The 23,222-nt window shown below is 45.2% G+C and overlaps 3 protein-coding genes across 3 annotated transcripts in view; 2 read left to right on the top strand and 1 right to left on the bottom strand.

Moving 5' to 3' along the window:
• The window catches only part of EIF3H (eukaryotic translation initiation factor 3 subunit H), a 73,211-nt gene extending 59,648 nt beyond the window's left edge, over positions 1 to 13,563 (bottom strand). The window contains exons 1-2 of the mRNA XM_081874588.1: positions 13,405 to 13,563; positions 482 to 638 (exon numbers count right to left, since the gene is read on the bottom strand). Coding sequence (XP_081730714.1) covers positions 482 to 638; positions 13,405 to 13,527 — 280 coding nt within the window. The 5' untranslated portion in view covers positions 13,528 to 13,563. The remainder of the gene's footprint in view (positions 1 to 481; positions 639 to 13,404) is intronic.
• The window catches only part of AARD (alanine and arginine rich domain containing protein), a 603,924-nt gene that overhangs the window by 542,374 nt on the left and 38,328 nt on the right, over positions 1 to 23,222 (top strand). The gene's annotated exons all lie outside the window — the stretch shown is intronic.
• On the top strand, positions 14,567 to 19,514 carry UTP23 (UTP23 small subunit processome component). The gene is made up of 3 exons (XM_081873581.1): positions 14,567 to 14,788; positions 16,928 to 17,102; positions 18,993 to 19,514. Exons 1-3 carry the CDS (start codon positions 14,601 to 14,603, stop codon positions 19,383 to 19,385), a joined length of 756 nt encoding a protein of 251 aa, XP_081729707.1. The 5' UTR covers positions 14,567 to 14,600; the 3' UTR covers positions 19,386 to 19,514.

Genomic DNA, 23,222 nt, shown 5'->3' with positions numbered 1-23,222 from the left:
CCTGCCCCCCACCCCTGCTTAAAAACAAAAGAATTCCTTCTGGACCAAGCTTCACCCAATCCAACATGCTTTTCAAGTGGCCCAATAACCAGTAGGCAGCACAACAGAATGGGCCAGTGATACACCAGAGGACCTTGGTGTGCTTTTCTGCCTGTCCCTGCCTTACATTACATATACCTCTCAGACAGAGGAGGCAGCCAATGGGGTGTTCTCTTGAACCTGTGGGACTACATCTCCCATCATTCCAGTCCACTGGTCGTGCAGGCTGGGCCTTATGGGAGTTGGAGTCCCAGCTCCACTTTGACAGCCGCCACATTGGCTACCCCTGTACTAAAGACACTTATTTCCCCAAGGAGAACCTACCTAATAGAACATATTAGTGGTAGGTTCCTTCTCCCATATGGTCTCCAATTTACAGTGTTTTCAGCAGGTGTGATAGCCCAAGAACAAGACTTTAAACATGATTATTATGAATTGTTACCTTCATCAAAGTCGGCATCATCCTCTGTATGCTGGGGGAACGGAAAGCAGTTGGTGATTTCGAGTCTGTCTTCCACCACTAGCCCCAGCAGCACACCCTGGACCACTTCATTGCCCTGGCCTTCTTCCTGGTAATGCTTGATGATCTTCAGCACTACCTGAAAATACAGATTTGAAGAGCCTCGTTTAGAACAGATCATTCGGTTCAACTAGCAGATAGTTTCCCAAGAAATACAGGGGACAGAGCCAAACATGAATAACTGAAGCATTCCACTGCCCAAAGTTTGACACCACGTCCAGACAATCTAAATATACTAATAAAATTAAGAAGAATAAGAGCTGGTCCAGGACATATGAATCAAAGAGACGTTAAGACATCCCATGTGCTTTGTCCTGCATACTTGCTCAAAACAAGAATAAAATAGAGGATTTGAAATTAAATTTTTACCTTAACTATAGGGTTAGGAAATGGACTTGCTCTACTGGAAAAGCAACACAGAAATATAACATGTCAACTACATGGAAATCAGTCCTCACGAGGGTCGAGGAATCTAGCAAAGATAATCATAGCAAGAGCAAATTTTCAAGCCACCTGGCCCCAAAATGGCAACTAGGCATTCTCCTTTGGCAATTGCAATCTTGTTTTAACAAGCCATTTGGCACCTAGTTTATGTATCTGAGTTTCTAACACTGCTCACACAGCTAGCAAATACTGGAAACAGAGTTCAGCTCAACATGAAGTAAACAGCCCCTGTAGCCTGAGAGTCAGAGGTGATGGATGGATGCCAGAGTGTTCTCCCAATCTCAGCTTATCCCTTGAACTCTCCTATGAGGTTCATACAATTTCTTATTAATCGCCCCAGCCCCTGCACTGGTGGCATGCATTTTAAATCGGCTAAATTACAACTTTCAACTTAAACTGGAGCCTCATGCTTGGAATTAATTTAGCAGAGCCATCTAACCCTCCTAAAAAACATTAGGGGCAACACAAATTGGTGCTGTTATATGACATAACTGGGAATAGTGAACTTGTCTAGTGAGAAGGATGGCAGCAGGAGGCTCCAACCCACCATTTTCACTCGGATTATTTATTTATTGTTTATTTAATTTCTACAACACCCTTCATCCGAGCATTGCAGGGTGATTTACAAGATAAAAACCACAAAAATGCATACCATTGTAACAAACAAAGGCAATAACCTCCCCCCACCCATGCAGATGTCTGCATGAAGCAGCAGTAGAGACCCTGCGGCCCTCTCGATGTTGCTGACTAAAATGTCCATCGTCACCACTGGTTATGCTCACTGAGACTGATGGAACATGGGGGTCCAAGATCACCTGACAAGCCACAGGATCACCAACCCTGGCATAAAGGACTATGTGTGAACATTCTTGAATCAAATCAGGAGGCAACATGATCCTGGAAGTTAACAGTACTGTATGCATGTCATGAAGAAATGAGTTTTGCTCCCTCTCTCCTAACGTTGTAACTCATGAATGTTGGAACATTTAGGACAAAAGAAAGCACTTCACCGCACAGTGTACAGATCAACAGGAATTCGCTCCCACAAGAGGCAGTGCTGACCACCAACTTGGATGGCTTGAAAAGAGGATTAAAGAAATCCCTGGAAAGTAAGGCTATCAATGGCTACTAGCTCCACTAGTTCGACCACCACTGTTGGAGGCAGTCATGCTTCTGAATACCAGTGGCTGGAAACCCCAGGAGGTGAGTGTGATGTGGCGCGCAGGTCCTGTTTGTGGGATTCCCACAGGCATTTGGTTGGCCACTGTGAGAGCAGGATGCTGAACTAGGTGGGCCATTGGGCTGATCCAGCAGGGATATTCTTATGTTCAAGCAGTAGTGTAGCTGTCCCAGAACTGGGTCCATGCCTAGGGACCCCACTGCAGCCCCATTGTTCAAGGATGACACCTCCCGGCTTTTGCAGTGAGACAACCAAGGCTGCTCCACGCAGCCGAACCTGGAGAAATGGCCTCTGGCTTGAGCCGTATGCATCACAGCGCCAGCCAATGAGCTGCAGTGGTGGTCCCCACAGAGGCACGAAGCGCACATGGGTGGTGGGAGGAATAGCCAAAAGGGGAAAAGCATCTCCTCTTTGCCTCGCCCCTGCCCAGAAGTTTTTTGCAAGTCCCCACTTGCAAGCTATCTAACATTGCAACATGACAGCGGCAAGACATTTTTACATTCTCCAAGCTGCATCGCTATCAATCACTTTTACGCTCCCTTTGTAAGTGCCTAGGTCTGCAGGAAATAAAGCTATTGAGCTTTGTACCTTTACAACATGTGCTATTAATCTTGTGTAAGCAGCACTGAAGGCTTATTGATCTGTCAAAGAAACCAGGTACGCAGACGGAAGGCCTGGAGCATTCTTTTTTCCTTTAAGGGCATCCGTGTCCTTAACAGGGCACCGCCATGGCCTTTGAGACTGCAAGTCAGTCTGCACTGTGACAAGCACAGGCTCTTACAATCCTTAGGGTGGTTTGACCAAAATGAAGTTTAAGGTTTTGAAAAGCAGTGCCGAAAGCGGCTGATCTAAATGTGGAGTGCCATTGTACCCGTTCCACGAGGCAAGTTTATTGCCATGGAAACTGCCGAACAATTCCACTGTAGAAACATTTCTGAAACAGGTGCCCTGAGATTCCAATTCTCCGAGCTCCAGAGAATGCGGGCGCTCAATACCGTTACACTGCAGACATCAGGGCACAGTAATAAAATCCAAGAATTTCCTAGCCAAGATGTTGGTGGTTCTTTCTCCCCTTTCAACCTTAAACAAAACAGGTTCAGAGTTTGCACTGTTAAAAAAAAAAACAATTTATGATGGCTTTCTTTAATCAATGGATCACCTTTTAAATTCCGCCTTTCTTCCAAGGAACTCACATTGACAGACATGGTTCTTCCCCTTCAGCCCTCCATATTTTATCCTTTCAACAAACATGCGATGTCAATTCAGCTGGGAGATAAGCCTCCCATCCACTCCAGAATATCCCACCACATGTTATCACTGAATATTTCAGGGGACGGTATCTAAAAAGCCAGAATGAGCCTCATGGCAGAACAGGGATTGCACCTGTTTTCCTTGGTTCCAGTCCAGTACTCTATCCAAGGGGTGGAGACTCTATGGTCCTCCAGATGTTGCTTGACTCCAACTCTCATCAACCTCTGACAGCATGACCAATAATCAGGGATGAGGGGAACTGGAGTCCAACACCTGGAGATTCTTCACCCTGCATTATCCACTACACCATACTGGCTGTCCAAAACAGATGACAAAAATACAGTCCCTCTGACAACATATTCTCAGACATGAGAAGATGAGGCTCCTTAACCTATTTTATTCTTCAAGACTTAAGACTCTATATTTTAGAAACACAATAAAGAAATGAGCATATAGTAAAACCAACACTTAGTATACAGCTAAGGAAGACAAACAAGGAGGGACAGAGTCAAATGGGAAACCCAGTAAGTGTTTTTTATAAAGGACAGCCAACGTTCAAGAGCTAGAGAAGGCTGAGCCTCGCAAAAATAATTATTTCTCATGTTGCTTCTTGTTTTCCTGTTTGGATCATGACTTTCCCACCAGCTGCTGGAGGAAAAAGGTGAGTTGGGGCAGAAGGAGGAACAACACCTATTGTCACAATGAAAAGTACATTCACAACAGGAATTCTATAAGTGATTGGGATATAGCCTCTTTCTGTACCCAGAAACTATCTCCTGGCAGGGCTACAGCTATGGAAGAGGAGAAACCATACAAACATATGATTTTAAAAAGAGGAGTCCCCAAATGCATGTTTCAGTTAAAGGTGGATCCCTTGACTGAAAACATTGAAGGCTACTGGCCTAGAGGGCTTTAAGTTCTACCAAGGAGTAGGTCAATGAAGCACAAAGTTTCTTAAGAAGCAGGTGTCCATAAACTAAGAGTTCCTGTGTTACCAGCAGTGCCTAGAAATGTAATTCTATCAGGAAAAGCTTCTACTAAATTCTGCCTGAAGCATAACAAGAAGCTGAAAAAACAGAGGCAGAGTATGTTTCTTTCAAAACAGAATCAGGCTGCATCCTTTGCCAGGACACAACAGCAGTGTCCTACAACAGGCCCATATGCTGCCTTCCTCCCAGTTGGAGGGCTTCCATCTTCACAGTCTCACCCTCAAACCAATGGATTCAAACTCTTAGAAAGGAGATTCCGAATAAATATCAGGAAGAACATTTCTGACAGGAGAACGGACTCCCTAGGGGCGTTGTGGCTTCTCCTCCATTGGAAGTTTTTAAGCAGAGGTTGAATAAGATGTCTGTCATGGTTCCTGCATTGCAGAGGGTTGGACGATGACAAATGGGGAGTTAAGAACTTTACCTCAGGATGAGACCAGAAATCGCGCGCCAGCGGTGTGGCGGCAGCAGGAGGCCCCATTAGTTAAAGTGGTACCTCAGGTTAAGAATTGTTTCAGGTTAAGAACGGACCTCCGGAACAAATTAAGTTTGTAACCAGAGGTACCACTGTACTCCAGTTGTTGCCAACACCTGGAACGAGCCTCCACTCACAGAACACGACTTCACATTCCTCTCCTTCCCCTGTGACCCTCCAGAGAATAGTTTGGAGGCACATTGTGGGGCAGGAAAGCTGCAGGGAGGAGTAGAAATGTGAAGTCCTGTTATATGAGCGATCTGCTTGCACTACGTTGGGTTCCACCCTTACCTCTAAAAACCAATACCTAATATATTGTCACTCCAGTCCTAGTCCTACCTGGCAGCCCCTTCTCATCACCCACATATTTATTACATATGAGAGTAGGTCACCTAGATGATTCGCAGTTAAGTCAAGGCATGATCTGGAACCTTCCTAGTCCACACCCTGAGCTGCTATTCTACATCATCCAAGGGCAGAAAGTGGAAAGTTCTTTCCTACTCAGGTTATATCATCAGGCAACCCAAGCCTCTGTTTTCTGAGGCACTCAAGACACATCAAAATTAAGCCTCACTATTTCACAGCATACATGGAATCTTAAACACACCACATAATTTGCTTTTTGGAAACTTTAGAACCGCTATTTCGTCTTCAACAGTCTTCTGTTGAGTAACTAAAAATCAGAATTTCAGCTGACAGCTGTACACTGAGATGCGTTCTGCTACCCTACTGAAATACCAGCCTTCAGTTATTATTATTTTTTGCTGTACTCATGAGCTTCTTACTACTGCCATCTGTGCATAAAAGCACTACTCTTCAGGCTTCAGCTCCCAGCAGTCGCATGTGTGAATATTTTGAGATGACAGCCAAGTGCAGCAGCAGTTAACCTCATCATCATTCAACAAGCCATTTTTCACATGGATTTGAGCTGAATTTCTACTGTCATTTTGAATTTAGAGGAAAGAGCCTGCAGGGAGGGGGCCGGGAAGCATTCTACATATAATCTGGCCATCAGAAATGGTTGGAGCGGAAGGCAGAAAGCAAGTGCTGCGACTGATGTCTGAATGATCTATTTTGGTTAGCCTAAATTTAAGCATGCCTTAGCCAATCTCAGGATCTCATCCACAGCACGGCAATTTAAAAAACAAACAAACCCAGAGAGAAAATACAAGTTAGCCATTGGCTATGCCAGTCTATCTTAAAACAGGATTTCAGCCTGAATTCTGAAAGAGCTGTAAAAGCACTCTGATTAGATGCACCAAGTCCTCTGAAGTTCATGGTCTGATATAACATGAATAAGCCTTCAGTTCACATGCTCCTTCCACCCCCTGCCTCTCATGCTTCAATCAGTTACTTTGGCTTTTGTGCAAACCCTCCAAATCAGGATTGCAAACCATGATCAAACCATGGCTAGGAAGAATCATGCAAACCATAATTTGCCTGCTGAAATGCAATGGCAAACTGTGGTCTCTGAAAAAGAAACTTGTGAAGGTGCATCTGGAATAAGTCCCACTGACTTCAATGGTGCTTACTTCCAAGTAGAAATATGCAGCTGAACTGTAAAATTGAATTGTAAAGAATTTCAGGGGAAAGCCCACAAGAACAGAAAATAAAGAAGTGGATCTGTGTCCCCCCACTTCCAGAAAAGGCTGGGTTCTTTTACCTTTTCAACTATTGTTCAAGAATTCTTCACAGGATTTTACAAGCTTGAATATTGCTTTTTGAGACACTGCACATCAAGGCACGTCCCCAAGAGACACTAAATGAATAGTAGAAGGGAATAATTTTTACGTCAAATCAAATGCATGTAATCTTCTAATTACAGAATGAGGGAATCTGAACTGCTGCTTTTTTCATCACTTGTGAAAACTGCTGAAAATAAAGACCCCTATATCCTGGTCTAAATCAATCCATGTGTGAAATGAGCTACTCTGTGTTCAGCCAACTGGCTCCTCTGCCCATCTTTTGAGGAAAAACCCTATCCACACTCCAGCCCAACATCACAAAGAGGCTGTAATGTGAGACCAGAAGTGGGTATGGATACAGGAAAGAGATGCCATTGGCATTACATTACATTACATTACATATAGACAACGGAAATCCCTATCCATATTAGACAGTTTGATGTTGTCGTGCATGAAACAAGTGGCTGATGCTACGGATGGTTCTGCACACAGCAAAGGAACTTCCTCATGAAATTGACAGCTTCAAATATTCCATAAAGTTAAAAATATATTTAAAAAGTTGGTCTGGGTAAGTGGTGGGAGCTATTGCGTACCTCTGGAGTCTGGATCATTTGCTTATACCTGCATTTTAGAAGCAGGGGTCCGTCCCCCCATTTCCCAATGAAGCAATAATTCTACCTAGCCAAGAGATAGGAATCCTCTGGCCCTCCAAATTTTGTCAGATTCCAACTCCCATCAACCCAGTATAATCAATGATTAGGGATGATAGGAGTTGTAGCCCTCCAGATATTGCTGGACTCCAGGTTCTCAATCCCTGACTTTCCTCAGTACGTTAGTTGCAGAGAGGACACACCTCCATGTGACCTGACATCACACTATGAAACCTCTGGTAGATGGCAGTTTTCCCCCATTCTTTCTGTTCCCTGTTAGTGTTCTAATTAAGGGTTGTATCCAAGCTTTTACTCAGAGTAGACCCTCTAGATCTTGTCCATTAATTTCAATGGGTCTACTCCAAGAACAAACACCATATTCAACCCAAATGCTTGACTTTTAACCATCACGGATGGGTCAAATGACGAAAGGAAGTTTTGACTAGTCAAAAAAGTTAACTCTAGAGTGACTTGTATTTTGACACTGTTTATCTAGATGATATAAATACTGCCCCTTGCATAGGGTGGTTTATAATAAAAGCAAGTAAACAAGAATACATAAACCACCGTCCATTAAAAACGTACAACAAACCACTCAATGACAACTCCTAATTGCACTGCAGGTCACCATACCATACTTTTAGAACTGCAGGCCACTGGCCACTGAAAGAAAAGCATTTGTAGACATAAAAAGAAGCCCAAAATGGCACCCCTACCCAATACCAGACCACTCTTGAAAGGGGGAGGGGCAGAGTGGTGAAAGAGAAAGCATGCTACCCTTTCCATAGTGTCCTATAGTTGCAAGAACTATATGGTACTTCCCAATTCAGTTGTACTGCCTCCCTCCCACCACATCTCCTATGAGTAACTATAGCCAGTAAGAGAAGTGTGCAAGAGCCCCCAATTCATCTCTTCAGGGTCTCAAAAGCTCTTCCTTCAATCCTTGCAGACCCTGCAACACTCTCACCACTGAATGCCATCTCAAGGCTGATTTGTCATGAAACAAGCGCTAAGCAGGAGAAGACTCTGGCCTTAAGATGGCCCCAGCCTCCGACTTAATTGGGATCAGCTTCTTGTGAGCTTTGCAAGAGGTTGCTTTAGCTCAGCAGAGCCTTTTCCCCCGCTCCTGGAGAAAAGCAGAACATATCTGCTGGTGGCAATGAGAGGATTAGCTGCTAAGAAGAGTGCCTTTTAAGAGAAGTGCATCACCAGCATACCCCACCGTGCTTTGCGGATGTAAGTGGAAACACACATTGTTCACTAAATTTGTAAGTAACAGCCCGACAAACTGGCACCAAGAGACCAAACTCCATCAGCCTTTTCAGCTATGCATATATAATTGCAGCACAAGGGACCCATCCGATGAGAGAAGTAATGAGAAGCCCAACTGTTAAAACCACAGCGGCACAGACAAGACGACCAGTTGCCAATTTTCCCTCCAAACAGGAAGCGCTATTGTCAGGCAGAATTCCATCCATGAACCTTGAAGTACAACACGTAGGCCTGATGCTAGCTCACTCTTCAATGGGGCGCTAGCTTAATCATGCCAAATGGTACCAGATGTTGCTCTTTCAAGCTTTTTTGCTGCTGCATGTTTACCAATGGCATCATCCTTTGAGGAGGCGCTGTGCTCTTTGGCATACAGCAATAAGGATGCGGAGACTTTAACCTCCAGATTGAAATGGAGACAAGCCAACGTAGCCTGGCAGATTTCTTCAGTGGTTTGATTGCTTTGCCTGAAATATCCTGGATACTGTCTATCCCAAGCACAACAAATATCCTCCAATGTGCTTGCGTCAAAAGGTTAGGAGCACTTCAGCACAACTCTGATCTGTATCCCCCCCCCTAAAAAATATTGTTTCTTTGCCATTTGATCCCAGAGGGACAGAAGGTTTTAGGGGATTTCGCTGTATCTTGCGTTTTGTTCAGTTGTTTGGCTATTTACCTTTCACCATTTTTGTTTACCTATCGTATTTCCTGACATTCTGGAGTTGCTGTTTTATTACATTTTTTATTTGCCATTCTTGAATCTGCCATTATTTGAAACAACAACATCATAAAAGGAAGTGGCAACAGCAGGCTAGAGTTAAAAATGATGTTCTAATGGTAGAAATCTCACCAGCCCCTGTGGTTTGCAGAAGGCTGTGCTTTTGAAGCATTACAACCCTTCCTCAAACAAAACCAATCAGAGCAAAAGGTGTGCATTCAACAGGGTGAGCTAAACAAACACAGACTGAGAAACGAAGCTGAGAAACAAAATTCCATTCCTGCCCCTTCCCCCAAAACTCTATAAAAAAGAAGAGTAAGATGTCTCAAAGTGTCCAAGAAAACCTCCCCAAGGCTAGTAGTATTTGGGACTCTCAAACATTTTTATCTAACGCTTCCTCCAAGCAACTCAGGGATGGGATACACTGTCTTTCCCCCAGCCCACTTTATCTTCACAACAACCCTGAGAGGTAGGTGAGGCTATGAGATAGTGACCAGTTCAGGTTCACCCAGTGGGCTTTAGGGCTACAGGGATTCTAATTTAGGCCTCCCTGGTCCATAGTTACTCTCTAACTGCTACACTGAATCTGCTTTCTTGTTGTCTAAACCAAAATAAATGAATTAAGCTTGAGAATGGCTGCCCTCACTCTCATCTCAGGCTCAGGAAACTGAAAGAGAAGCATGCACAACACTGGCACTATCTACTAACACTGAGGAAAAACTATTGGTAGAGCCCAAGAGGATATGAAAAATCAAACAATTCAACATCTGAATGCCTATACACAAAAAGGCAGCTTTTGAGAAGCAAGGATTGGCCATACTGACCTCCAAGTATGTCGCTAAACCTAGGAAGAAGCTACAGTCTGCACAACTGTTCGTCTTGTAATGATTGGGAAGGCCAATAGTGGCAAAAGGCAAGAGAGCCTCTGAAATTCCTAGACAGTAGCAGGATGTCCCAAGGTCTGCATGTGTCCTGCAGTGCATCCCAACAAACAGCCAGTGTTGATTAGAATATTAGACCCTGGGAGACCAGGGTTCAAATTTCCATTCACCTATGAAGCTCCCCGGGTTTTCTTGGGCAAGTCACAATGTCTCAACAGGGTTGTTGGTTTGTGGGTAAAATGAGGTGTGGAGAGAACTGTGTACTGCTCCTTTGAGGAAAAGGTGAGATATAAATGTAAAAATAAATAAGAATAAATCAAACTTTGGATCTCCTTGCCAAAAGTATTAACCACCACAGATTAACATTTACAAAGAGCCACTTAGAAGCAGCTATAACAGGTCAGTGTATCTTTCCATCCAATGACAGGGACCTGCCCCACTATAATAGCAGTGGGCATTTCACGGCACAATCCTATGTCTACTCAAAAGCAATCCCACAAAGATCAATGTGACTTATTCTCAGGTAAACGGGCACAGCACTGCAGCCCAAACTTTACTGATATCTGGATAATTAAGCATGGGCTTGCTAACTTGCTAGCAACACATTAGAATAATCTATTCTGGTTTTACACTTGTAAGTTGCTCCGAGCTCATTTTTACACCCAAGACTGACTGAGACTGATATACTTATACACATTCAAAATTGTGTGCTTATTTTTGTCTGCACAATTAATTCCTCCTCTGTTAGACACAGGAAGACCAAGAGCAATGCTGGTAACTAAAAATGCCCATGGGCCACTGGCAATCATGCCCAATCCTCCATTCACATTGTGGCTTCTGAAGTCACCAGGCCCACACACTTACCCATCTTTGTAGTCTGAGTAAAATGCTAAATTTGGCACCTGATCCTAATGCCTGTATTTGTGGTGGGTCCACTGCAAAAAACCAACAGCAATATAACTAAGAGCTGATCAACTAATAGTTCAATCCTATACAGTCATACCTTGGCTCCCGAACGCCTTGGGAGTCGAATGTTCTGGCTCCCAAACGATCAAAAACTGAAAGTGAGTGTTCTGGTTTTTGAACACTTTTTGGAAGCTGAACATCCGGCACGGCTTCCGCTATTTTTCGGCACGCCTGCGCAATCAGAAACCAACCGGAAGCAGCGCTTTGGTTTCTGAATGGATTCTATTTGACTTCCGAGGTACGACTGTACATATCTACACAGAAGAAAGCTTCATAGAGTTCAATGGGGCATACTTCCTGATAAGCTTATACAGGATTGCATTGAAAGGTGTTAAAACATAATTACATTGTGGAAACTGCAGTTACCAACTTTAAAAGTTCCATGAGCTCATTGTGATGAAATGAGTTTTTGCTATACTATTCCCAGAGAATACAGAAAGCAATACAGGGAAAGACTTCATGCTAAATACTGCAGAACATAGCACCTGTGCCTTTTGTAGACCTTTCTGCTGTATCTTTGTAGCATTTGGGTGGTAGTGGCGCCTGCCCTGCCCTCCCAGCAAATGTCAAAGCAATAAACAACTATTTTACTTTTAAAAGACAACCGAAGGCGGCCCTGTTTAGGGAAGTTTTTAATGTCTGATGCTGTATTGTTTTTAATATTTGGTTGGAAGCCGCCCAGAGTGGCTGGGGAAACCCAGCCAGATGGGTGAGGTATAAATAATAATAAAAAATTATTATTATTATTATTATTACTGTGCTGTTTGAGCATTCCTTGTGATATAACATACATATGGTTACTTACACAAAATGCCTACCTGAACTTGCAACTCACAGCATTTGCAGTACCTGAAACAATGCATCTGATAATCAAATTGGCAGCTATATGCATAATGCTGTCTATCACAATTCTAAGGAATCTGTGATATAGAGATAGAGATAGAGGTGTTTCTGCTTTGTATGCAGCAGGTCTCAGGTTCAATCTAGCATCTCCAGGGATGGGAGACGCTCCTGCCTGAAACACTGCCAGTCAGTGTAAACAAAACAGAGCAAGCTGGACCAATGATATGACTCCATATAAGGCAGTTTCCTATGTACCTCTAACTCCAGGCAGCCTGACTTTACATACCAAGTGGGCCGCAAGAGTACTTCAACATGGAGCCCACGGGCCACACACTGCTTTGTCGCAGAAGGGGGAGGGAGAGAGGCCAAAAAATGACACCCCAGTCCTTGCACCGCCTTCTCAAAGTTAGGTAAGTGTGAAGCTTGGCTTTGGGAAAGAGGCATGCGGCTCTGTCAGGGTCCTAGAACTCTCCCACCTCTGAGAAAGCCCTAACTAGGTTTAGGAAGGAGGTGAGAGGACTCTAGGATCCTGTCAGAGCCCTCACACCTCCTTCCCAGAGCCCAGCACCTTCACACCCAGCTTTGTGAAAGCTGTGCAGTTGGGAGGGAGAGGAGGGGGGGCGTAAAATGTTGCCGAGGGTCACTCAAAAAGATCTCAGGTCCGCATGCAGCCCTCGGGCTGCGCGTCAAACCGCACTGCTCTAACTGAACTGAGATTGCATATTTAATAATACCTAGACTGCATCTTCGCAGTTTTGTCCAACCTATCAGACACCTGTACATCAGCCCGGCCAATATGATTTCAGTAAAATGATTAAACTGACTTATAAGAGGTAAGCACTCTTTGTTTCTGTGCCAGTCACAGGGAAAGAGAACCACCCTCTTCCGCCGCAAGCAGAGAAATACAGGCTATTATTACCAAGTTATAGGAATGCAGGTCGTCTTTCTCAATTTCAGCTCAGACTCTAGCAATTCTTGACTCTTCTTTCCATTCTATCTGGTCATTGCAATACAGTGGTACCTTGGGTTAAGTACTTAATTTGTTCCGGAGGTCCGTTCTTAACCTGAAGCACCACTTTAGCTAATGGGGCCTCCTCCTGCTGCTGCTGCGCCGCCAGAGCACGATTTTTGTTCTCATCCTGAAGCAAAGTTCTTAACCTGAAGCACTATTTCTGGGTTAGCGGATTCTGTAACCTGAAGCGTATGTAACCTGAAGCGTATATAACCCAAGGTACCACTGTAATTCTGAAACCAAGGCCGGTGCCAGAGCTTGTCTCCCCCCGTCTTCCCTCCCCCCCCCCATTGTTTTCCTTTTATGTCATGTATTATTTCAGATTATAAACCTGGGGGCTGGGACTGTCTGATCACTGACATTTGCAAACCATTCTGGGTTCGGCTAGATGACCCTCGGGGTCCCTCCCGACCCTGTGAAGAACACGCGGCAGCGCGCCCAGCGGCTCAGGCGCCTCTCCCGGCTCCCCTTCCCTCGCTCACCACGCCGTCGATCTGCACTTGCTTGACCGCCGAGTCTCCCGGGGCCGCCTTCGCCTTGGCTTTGACGGCAGCCGAGGAAGAAGCGCCGGCGCCGGGGGCGGGTGTCTCCTTGCGCGACGCCATCTCTGGAAGAGGAAAACGAGAGAGGGAGAAGGCACACCGGCCGGAAGAGGAAAAGACGAGCGGAACCGGAAACGGATCCCTCTCAGAACACCTTCCGGGCGGAAACCGGAGCCCTTCCGAAACATGGTTCCGCTTTCATATAGTTCCTATAAGACTCTTTTATGTTTGCGGTTTGCTTCTCCTCTGCGCCAATGCAGTTTTGCCCGACGGGAGCTCGATCCTGGATAGCTGCCATTAACCCACCAGGAAATATAACCCGCCTAGTAAATCTATGGAGTGGTGGGTGTAATAGTTTGTGGGCTGCATTTATTCCCTTTCTTCCTCCGATGAGCTCGAGGTGGCGCACGTGGTTCTCCCCCCCCCCCATTTGATTTAACCCCCCCTTACAACAACCCTGTGGGGTAAGCTAAGCTGAGAGAAATAAGGCAATAAGCAGCTATCTTATTTTTAAAAGTCATCTGAAGGCAGCCCTGATTAGGGAGGTTTTTAAGATTTAATGCTGTATTGTTTTTAACACTCGATTGGGAGCCGCCCAGAGTGGCTGGGGAAACTCAGCCAGGTGGGCGGGGTATAAATAATAAATTATTGAAATTATTATTATTATTATCGTCCAGAGCCCAAACGAGAGCTTCATGGCCGAGCCGTCTCCCCCAGAGCCCCAGCCCGATCCTCTCAACCACTACATCTAGCCCTGATCTTTTTTATCCGTGTATTATTCCTGCACGGCAGGGGGTTGGACTAGATGACCCTCAGGGGTCCCTTGTGGGTTCTATTATAACCGCATTTTCTCATCCTGCGTTCTCGCTCGCAGCAACAACGCCAGTAACTCAACAAAAAGAAAGCATCTGGGGCGAAGAGTCAGAGCGTGATCGCTCCTGGACGCGTTACACATCCCTAAACACGTGTTTTCCCCGACGGCTGCTCCACTGCGCGTGCGTCAACTTTCGTTACGGTTGATGCTTTAAAAAAATAATAATAATAATCCGGCGTGGACTTCCGGCGGAAGTACTAGTGGGGCCCGCCTAGTATTGCGCCCGCCTTTCCATCTCTATGGTCCTCCTCCAGCCGCCGCTATGAAGATCAAGCGGCAGAAGCACGCCAAGAAGAACGTGGGCTTCTACAAGCACAACTTTGGCTTCCGCGAGCCCTTCCAGGTGCTCCTGGACGGCACCTTCTGCCAGGCCGCGCTGCGCAACAAGATCCAGATCCGAGAGCAGCTGCCGGGATACCTGGCCGGGGCCACGCAGCTCTGCACCACGCGGTGAGCGCGGGTCGAATGGGACGGGGAGGCGCGTGGCGTCGCGAGCAGAAGGGGGTCCCGGGTTCGAGCCCCAGGGGAGGCATTCCCCCCAGCCCGAAATCCCGGAGAGCTACTGTGTTAGACCAGCCGGGATTCCTCCTGGACCACAACTCCCACTGGCCCTGCCAGGTGTAGGGATGGTGGGACTTGTAGTCATAGAATCATGGAGTTGGGTACCCACGTCTCATCCATACCCGTGGTTCCCCAACGTGGGGCAATTTGATTTTGTTGTTGTTTAGTCGTTTAGTCGTGTCCGACTCTTCGTGATCCCATGGACCACTGTCTTCCACTGCCTCCCGCAGCTTGGTCAAACTCATGTTTGTAGCTTCGAGACAGTGTCCAACCATCTTGTCCTCTGCTGTCCCCTTCTCCTTGTGCCCTCCATCTTTCCCAACATCAGGGTCTTTTCCAGGGAGTCTTCTCTTCTCATGAGGTGGTCAAAGTATCGGAGCCTCAGCTTCAGGATCTGTCCTTCCAGTGAGCACTCAGGGCTGATTTCCTTCAGAATGGATACGTTTGACCTTCTTGCAGTCCATGGGATTCTCAAGAGTCTTTTAAATTTGATTTGGGGGGGGGGGCAATTCGAGAATGCGTTAGACCAAGTTAATGATCTTCTAGGCTTCCTCCACATGAATAGGAGTTCACTTTTTGAATAATACAAATTATATGTCATGGGTGGGGTGGGGAGGGCATCAGGACTTTAGAGATGCTTAGGTGGGGCATGGCCAAAATCAAGGTTGGGAACCACTAATCCAGTGTAGGATATCCTGGAAAACCTGTGACTGCACATTTTGGTTTGCCTGTTCAGGGATGGGGCTGAACCATGGCCACTGCTCTCTGGAGTGTACATCTGCCAGGATGTACAGCAACTTTGAAGAAGGCTCCCCCCAAAAAGCTCACAACTTTGGTCAATCCAAAGGGTAGATCACTTCCAGTTTTTTTATATAGTGGGAGTAGATCAGTCTCTTGGGAGTTGGACATGCCTGCCATAAAGCAAGACTCCCATTGTGAATCAGGTGGGGAAGAGAATCAGAGGATGGCTGCCAGCCAACTGCATAAATGAATGTGCAGGTTGCATGACCTTAAAATGCCCCAAATTAATAAAGACCAACCATACCTGGGGTCCCAAGCTTGAGAAAGGTAGGTGTAGCAGTGCTGAGCCAGATGGGCTGTGTACAAAGCAGCTTCCCATGTATCCTACTTTGGGTGGCTGTCAGTTATTCAGTGGGCAGTGCGGTGGGAGACAGTTGGCTGCTTGGTCCTCATAAAGGCGGAGGAGCTACCAGTATGAGCAAGATGGGTCAAAGAGGCATTTAGGGCATTTAGTGTGAAAGGATTGCCATTTGGAGATGCAAACTCATATGCATAGGTGCAAATGTAGAAGTAATTTGAATTCATAAGCAGTTGGTATCTTTTAAATAGAAAATACAGTAAATCTCACTAAAGGGGGGAAGACTATGACGAGGTTGTCTGTGGCTGCCAAGTCTGCTGTTACAGGTGTTGCTACAGGCCGATAGAAAACCTCAGGGCTCCTCCTTCTCCTCATTGTTCATTAGTTTTAAACCACACTTGTGCCTGAAAGCCCCTTCAGCTAGAGGACTGTCCTCTGTAAAGCTAGGTCACCCTATAGAGAGACCCTATGTGCTCAGTTGGCGCAGCCAGCAGGCAGAGTCGTCGCATTAAGAGCTGTTTAAATCCCCAACTGAGCTGCAAACCTTGGTTAACTTCAAATCCCTCTCATTCCTTCAGCTTACTTGACCTCACAGGATAGTGTGAGGGTAAAATGGGCCTGTAGTAGACCATGTATATTAATATCTTTGGCTCCTTTGGTAAAGGCCTGCAGTTCCTGGCTTTGCAAACTCCATATTCATGCTTGTCTCTAAGGCAGCGCTTAGCAAGCATCCTGCCAGCATGAAAATTTCTGCTTGGCAGTGGCAATTGCCCCCTCCTCCCCCCACATGCCATCAAGTCTGTTCTGGGGTTCCCCCAATTTTTGCGCATGGGGTAGACTTGGATACAAGACATAATGGGGACTTTTGTTCAGTGTTTGAAATGTCTTTGTTGAACAAGAATCTCTGCTGTTATCTTTTCTTCTTCTAGATGTGTCCTGAAAGAGTTGGAATCCTTAGGGAAGGAGTTATATGGGGCAAAACTAATTGCACAGAGATTTCAAGTTCGCAATTGTTCTCACTTCAAAAATCCAGTGAGCGGCTCAGCCTGCCTCTTGTCCATGATTGAGGATGGGAATCCACACCATTACTTCATTGCTACGCAGGTAATGTTCTTTCACTTAAGCTCATGCGAACAAAATGCCTCATTTACTTCATATTTTGGAATCTTTCCAGTTGTTAATGAGTTTTGAGAATTACATCCACACTTTCTCCTTTGGTGCTGCGGTGGGAAAACTTCGGCTTATGCAAATTTGAATGGCACCTACACGTTTCCAGCAGTACAAGAGAGTGTTCAAAACACTGCCTACAGCCTTGTTTTAAAACAAGTTTACTTGGAAATGAGCCTTGTTACACTTGAGAGGGCTTGCATATGCCTTGGGTGGCAAGCTCTCCTGCAGCATAGGATTAGAGTAGCAGAGGGAGGGCATTTGTAGATAACAGTTTTATTTCACAAAGAAAGGAATAAAGATACTTGGCAGCTTGTTTGCACGCTGTAATTAATGTCTTAGTTGCTAGATCAGGAGGCAAGGCACGTCTAAACATCAGCTAAAGTTCTAAGCTTCGAGTGCATCTGAGAAAGGCAAGTCTGCATAGAACCGGAACGAAGAAGTATCCATGCCCAGCTCTGTTTACAGAATAAGTAGCAGGGATGCGGGTGGTGCTGTGGTCTAAACCACTGAGCCTCTTGGGCTTGCTGATCAGGTCAGCAGTTTGAATCCCCACGACGGAGCTCCGGTTGCTCTGTCCCAGCTCCTGCCAACCAAGCAGTTTGAAAGCACACCAGTGCAAGTAGATAAATAAGTACCTCTGCGGCGAGAAGGTAAACAGCATTTCCGTGTGCTTCGGTTTCCGGCACAGTGTTCCGTTGTGGCAGAAGTGGTTTAGTTATGCTGGCCTCATGACCCGGAAAGCTGTCTGTGGACAAATGCCTGCTTCCTTGACCTGAAAGTGAGATGAGCACCACCATCGCATAGTCACATTTGACTGGACTTAACCGTCCAGGGGTCCTTTACCTTTACCTTTTACAGAATAAGTGACTGTCTCACAATATGTCTTGCCACTTCTGTCTTGCCCCAGAAGGTTGCTCAGAAAAGTGAACTGCAAAAACGCTTGAGTGTTCTTTAGTAGCGTTTATTTATGATGTTTGGGTTCTATTTTATAGCTCCAAAAAGCTTTCATAGTACTTCAGAATAAAAGTCACATGGAAAGCTCTTTGCCTACGTTATCTCAGAAAGCACTTACTTCATCCCATGGTTTAGAACCCAATTTACCACACAAGTTCATTTCCCCCAAACCATTAGATGTGGGACAGTTAAAGCCATGCGTACAGAGGAACAACTGGGGGCATGTGCGCTTGATAATTCCTTGGCAAAGGGAGCTTGCTCTAAGAGCCAATCAGCTGATCGGTAATGACAGGAAGCCTAGCAGTTTGAACTCCATTTGCAGGTGGTTTGTATTCAAACAACTTACCAATTGTGACTTCATAGGTCCTAACTTTTTGCCTCAATCAGCTGTTTGGTACAGAAAGCCTCTCCTGTGGTCCACAGCACAAAAGGGATATAATCTTGCTCAAGAAATTATATAGTCTGTTTGCTGGATGAAATGAAGAAAATAGCGATTTGCATCGTTATTATGTATACAAATTTATATACCACTTGACTATTTTATTTTATTTTAAAATACATTAAAGAATCCTTAAGAATACTTGGCATTTATGCCTTTAGCCTTCAATAACTTTTCCATATAGTAATTGACCACATTGCAGATTTTGCATTTTTATAGAATGTTATTCTAGTTTACCATTATAGCCTTAAGCAGCTTGAGCAAAAGTTGGTAAAGCAAGCAAGAGGGACACGAAAATTGGGTGTTTCCTGCCACTTTGACAGTGTTCTTTTCCAGGGTGAGCAATCTGCTTGATTTTCACTGCCTTGAGCTTTCGTTTGTAAAGAGTGCATATAGACTTACTGTTTGTGTCCTCCACCCCCATTCGATAGGACCAGGATCTGGCAACGAAAGTAAAGAAAAAGGCTGGAGTTCCCCTGCTGTTCATAATTCAGAACACAATGGTTCTTGACAAACCTTCCATGAAATCTTTGGCTTCGGCACAAGCAGCACAGACTAACCGACTTATTCCGGAGCACCAGAAACTAAGGATTGAACTTCTCAAAGAGGAGCAGGGTCTGGCAAAGACCTCGGAGCCGAGAAAAAGGAAACGAAAAAGGGCCAGTGGCCCTAATCCTCTCAGCTGCCTGAAGAAAAAGAAAAAGGCACAAGAGACCTTGCAACCTTCAGCAGCTAAGAAAAAGGGGAATAGGAAACGCAAGAAAAGGAAACTGGAAACAGGAGGAGAGACTGTGCCGTCAGGATCGCAGAATGTGGAAGCATGAAATCATCCCAGAAAATGGGTGGGCTCATCTGTTCCATGAACTTTGGGTAAAGCCAAGGTCTATGACTAAAGCAGTGTGATAATCCTTGCATTTAATCATTATTTTATTAAAGGTCTTGTTTTCAAGGTCTTGGAGTATTTGGGTGCTAGGTCAAAGTGAAACACACACACACACTTTTGATATAATTTAAAATTGTTAAATTGGGTCTTAAAACTGTACAAGAACAGCCCGTATAGCTAGCTTATCTGGTTATTGATATCCTTAAGTGGGGAGGATGGCAAACATAATCATGCCCGAAGCACAGCCTGTTTGTGTCATGCAGGGGAGCACATGAAACATACCAGTTACCTCTTGGTAGAGCATTTCACCAGTCAATCCTGCCTTCTAACCAGGCTTTCTTTCCTGAAGTCCTGCTCACACTATCCCAGATACATGGAAGCTAACTGCAGTTAGTTGTTGGGGAATTAAAAAATGTTCTAGTACAAAACCAGATTCAAGAGAGTGTTTTCAAAAGTGGTTAGGAGAGTAAAACCCACATTTCACTCTTTTTATATTTTCATTATATTGAGTAACAGCTACTTCTATAATGTCTTCGTTTAAAGTAGAGGCCCTTTGAAGCATTCCATTTATTTCTGCCACTGAAGATTAATTTTCAGTGCATTATCAAATGTAACCCCAAGGAGTTAAAACGTAATCCCATTCCATATCCAGTTTGTTTAATTGCAAGATCTGAAATGGATAAGACCTTTTGCTGGAAATCCTTTATCTTTCCCTATTAGCTGGCTCCAATTCAGTCAGGTTCCTGCCCACTGGGGACTGAGCAATTTCCCCGAAAGACCTATTTGTAGTGCGGGATGACAAATCCTGGAGCCATATGATAATTCTATACATATCACTTGGACTCTCAGCCAAAAAAGAAAAGGAGAGGTGTGTGATTAATGGGCTGTCCGTGGTCTGGACATGATCCATAGTATTAATTACTGCAGAAGGTTGAAAAAGGCAACTACGGAAATGATTACAAGGGTACAGTAAATACTGAGAGAATGAGAAGTTTGGAGCAGGTAGATTTTGGGTTGGAGTGGGGAGCTGATTATGGATCAGGACTGCTTCAGTTAAAACTAATAGCCATCCTAATTCATGGTCAGCAACTAGAGGACATTCTTACACATATTTAAAAGAAAGCCCCATTGAGTTAAAATGGGCTTGTGCCCTGGTAAATACAGTGGTGCCCCGCAAGACGAATGCCTCGCAAGACGAAAAACCCGCTAGACGAAAGGGTTTTCCGTTTTGGAGGCGCTTCGCAAGACGAATTTCCCTATGGGCTTGCTTCGCAAGACGAAAATGTCTTGCGAGTTTTTCCGACTCCCCCCCCCTTTTTTTTTCTAAGCCGCTAATAGCGCTAAGCCGCTAAGCCGCTAATGGGCTTGCTTCGCAAGACGAAAAAACCGCTAGACGAAGAGACTCGCGGAACGGATTCTTTTCGTCTTGCGAGGCACCACTGTAGATTGCAGAATTGCAGTCTTAGCGGCTTAAAAACTGTCTATGCTGCCTGTAGTTATGATGAGTCTTAGTAGATCTATCCAGGAGGAAGACTCTTCCAAATTCTAAGCACAAAGGATCCTATCTTCCATAACCACCTTCCATACTTCTGTTGGCATGTGTAGCCCGAGCAGTCTCCAGAATGGATCGCAATACTTGCCCCAGTTGGTTTGGGTGGAAGCAATCCTTGCTTGTAACATTACACCTGTGGGAGGCATAGCTGTCAACGTTTCCCTTTTTTTAAGGGAAATTCCCTTATTCCAAATAGGATTCCTCGCAAGAAAAGGGAAAAGTTGACAGCTACGGTGGGAGGGAGAAAACATTCTTGGCCCTGCTGATATAAGTTCACACTCGAAACTAGTTCTGTTGCGAACCTTCCTGGGACCTTTGGATGAAGGGCAGTATATACACATTTAATAAATAATGATAATATGTCACTTATTTCTCTAATCTTTGTAGCTGTGCAATTGATGCCTGGCAGCTGACTGTGTAAACGGGCTCTGCTGTAAAGAATTCTGCCTTAAGGCGACGTGACACAAAATGAATGGGATGCAAAAACTGAGGTGGCGCCATGCTCACCACATAGAATCACCCCTTTGTGAAATGGATCATCTCACTATGGTTCAAAAGAGCCTGTGGGCTAGCTCAGAGCTCTGTGGCTGTGAGCGCCTTGTAATTGAGCTACAGTTTGAAGCAAGCTCTCGTCGCCACCTGCACCTTGACTCTTGCAAAACACTGCCCAGAGCAACTGTATGAGCCCAAGTTGCTGCACCCGCGCAACGTCGGTGAGGTGAAACGCCACATCCGTTATTTGCCGCACTGTGCCCTTGCACCTGTTCTTTATCCACATCCTGCTTTTGCACAGTTAGGTCACAGAAGCCAGCTGGGATCTTGGAGAAGCTATTGTCACAAGGCTTAATGTTAAAGGGGTTCTGCTTTTTGAACAACCACACAATACAAAGGACTAAAGTTGATGCCCTCCATTTCTTACACTGTGTAGAAACATCAATGTTTCCCATTGTTTCAACTGCCAGCCCTTGGCAGTTGTAGCTGCAGTCGGCACGTATATTCTTAAATCAAGTGGTCAGATCGATATGCCATTCCTCTGGACCAAGATAACAGCTTGGAAAGATGTTCTCTTCTAGTTTCTTTTTCTGCATCTTAACAAGCGCTAAGCAACACCAAGAAAGAGCTCTTTGGAAAACTGATAAGGAGTCATTTAATTCTAAGGCTGCAATCCTATATCTATGTACCTAGGAGTAATCCCCTTTGAATGCTGTTAGACTTGGGAGCAGAAAAATTTATTTGGATTTTCCTTGTATATAGCTACTGACAGGGGTGCCAACTTGAATAAAATATTGGGGGGCCTAGGTAAGCACCCCCCTGAATAACTGATCACATGATGTGGTGCACACACACCATTTGAATAGCAATGGCCATTAAAGTTGGGGGTGGGGCTCGAAGACGCCACAAACCCTAGGAGTTGACTACTATGGACAGCACCTCTGCTCACACAAGATGGAAACCTGATTCTTGTTTATTCCCCCTAAAGGTAAAGGGACCCCTGACCATTAGGTCCAGTCATGACTGACTCTGGGGTTGCGGCGCTCATCTCGCTTTATTGGCCGAGGGAGCCGGCGTACAGCTTCCGGGTCATGTGGCCAGCATGACTAAGTCACTTCTGATGAACCAGAGCAGCGCACAGAAACGCCATTTGCCTTCCCACCGGAGCAGTACCTATTTATCTACTTGCACTTTGACGTGCTTTCGAACTGCTAGGTTGGCAGCAGCTGGGACTCAGCAACGGGAGCTCATCCCGTTGCAGGGATTCGAACCACCGACCTTCTGATCGGCAAGTCCTAAGCTCTGTGGTTTAACCCACAGCACCACCCGCGTCCGTTATTCCCCCTACCCATCCACTATAGTCCTTTTGCCCTCTGAAAATCTTCCATGAGGGCTGGGGAGGCCCACTAGAGCAGTATGGAATCCAGTATGGAATCCACTTTGATGCGGGCTAACACAGCCGTTTATCTTCAGCCCCAGAGGCACACTTCATTGTCTCTTGAGACAGATGGATCACAACACACAATGCTCCCAACATGGAAAGCTTTTGGCAAGGGGAAAGATACACACAGTGGATGCACATATCTTCACACAGAGTACAAATGTTTGCTGACAGTTTCCTAAACAGCAAATGGACAAAACCTGGATAGAATTGCCACAACCTGCCCCGATGAGGCACCATTTTCTCCTTTGCGTCAGGTATTTATTCAAAGTGAAATAAGGCAGCTTTAAGCT

The sequence above is a fragment of the Podarcis erhardii genome, assembly GCF_964252035.2.
Source record: "Podarcis erhardii genome assembly, chromosome: 8".
NCBI lineage: Eukaryota > Metazoa > Chordata > Lepidosauria > Squamata > Lacertidae > Podarcis > Podarcis erhardii.
The sequence above is the reverse complement of the archived record's forward strand: the minus strand, read 5'-3'. Positions and strand labels throughout refer to the sequence as shown.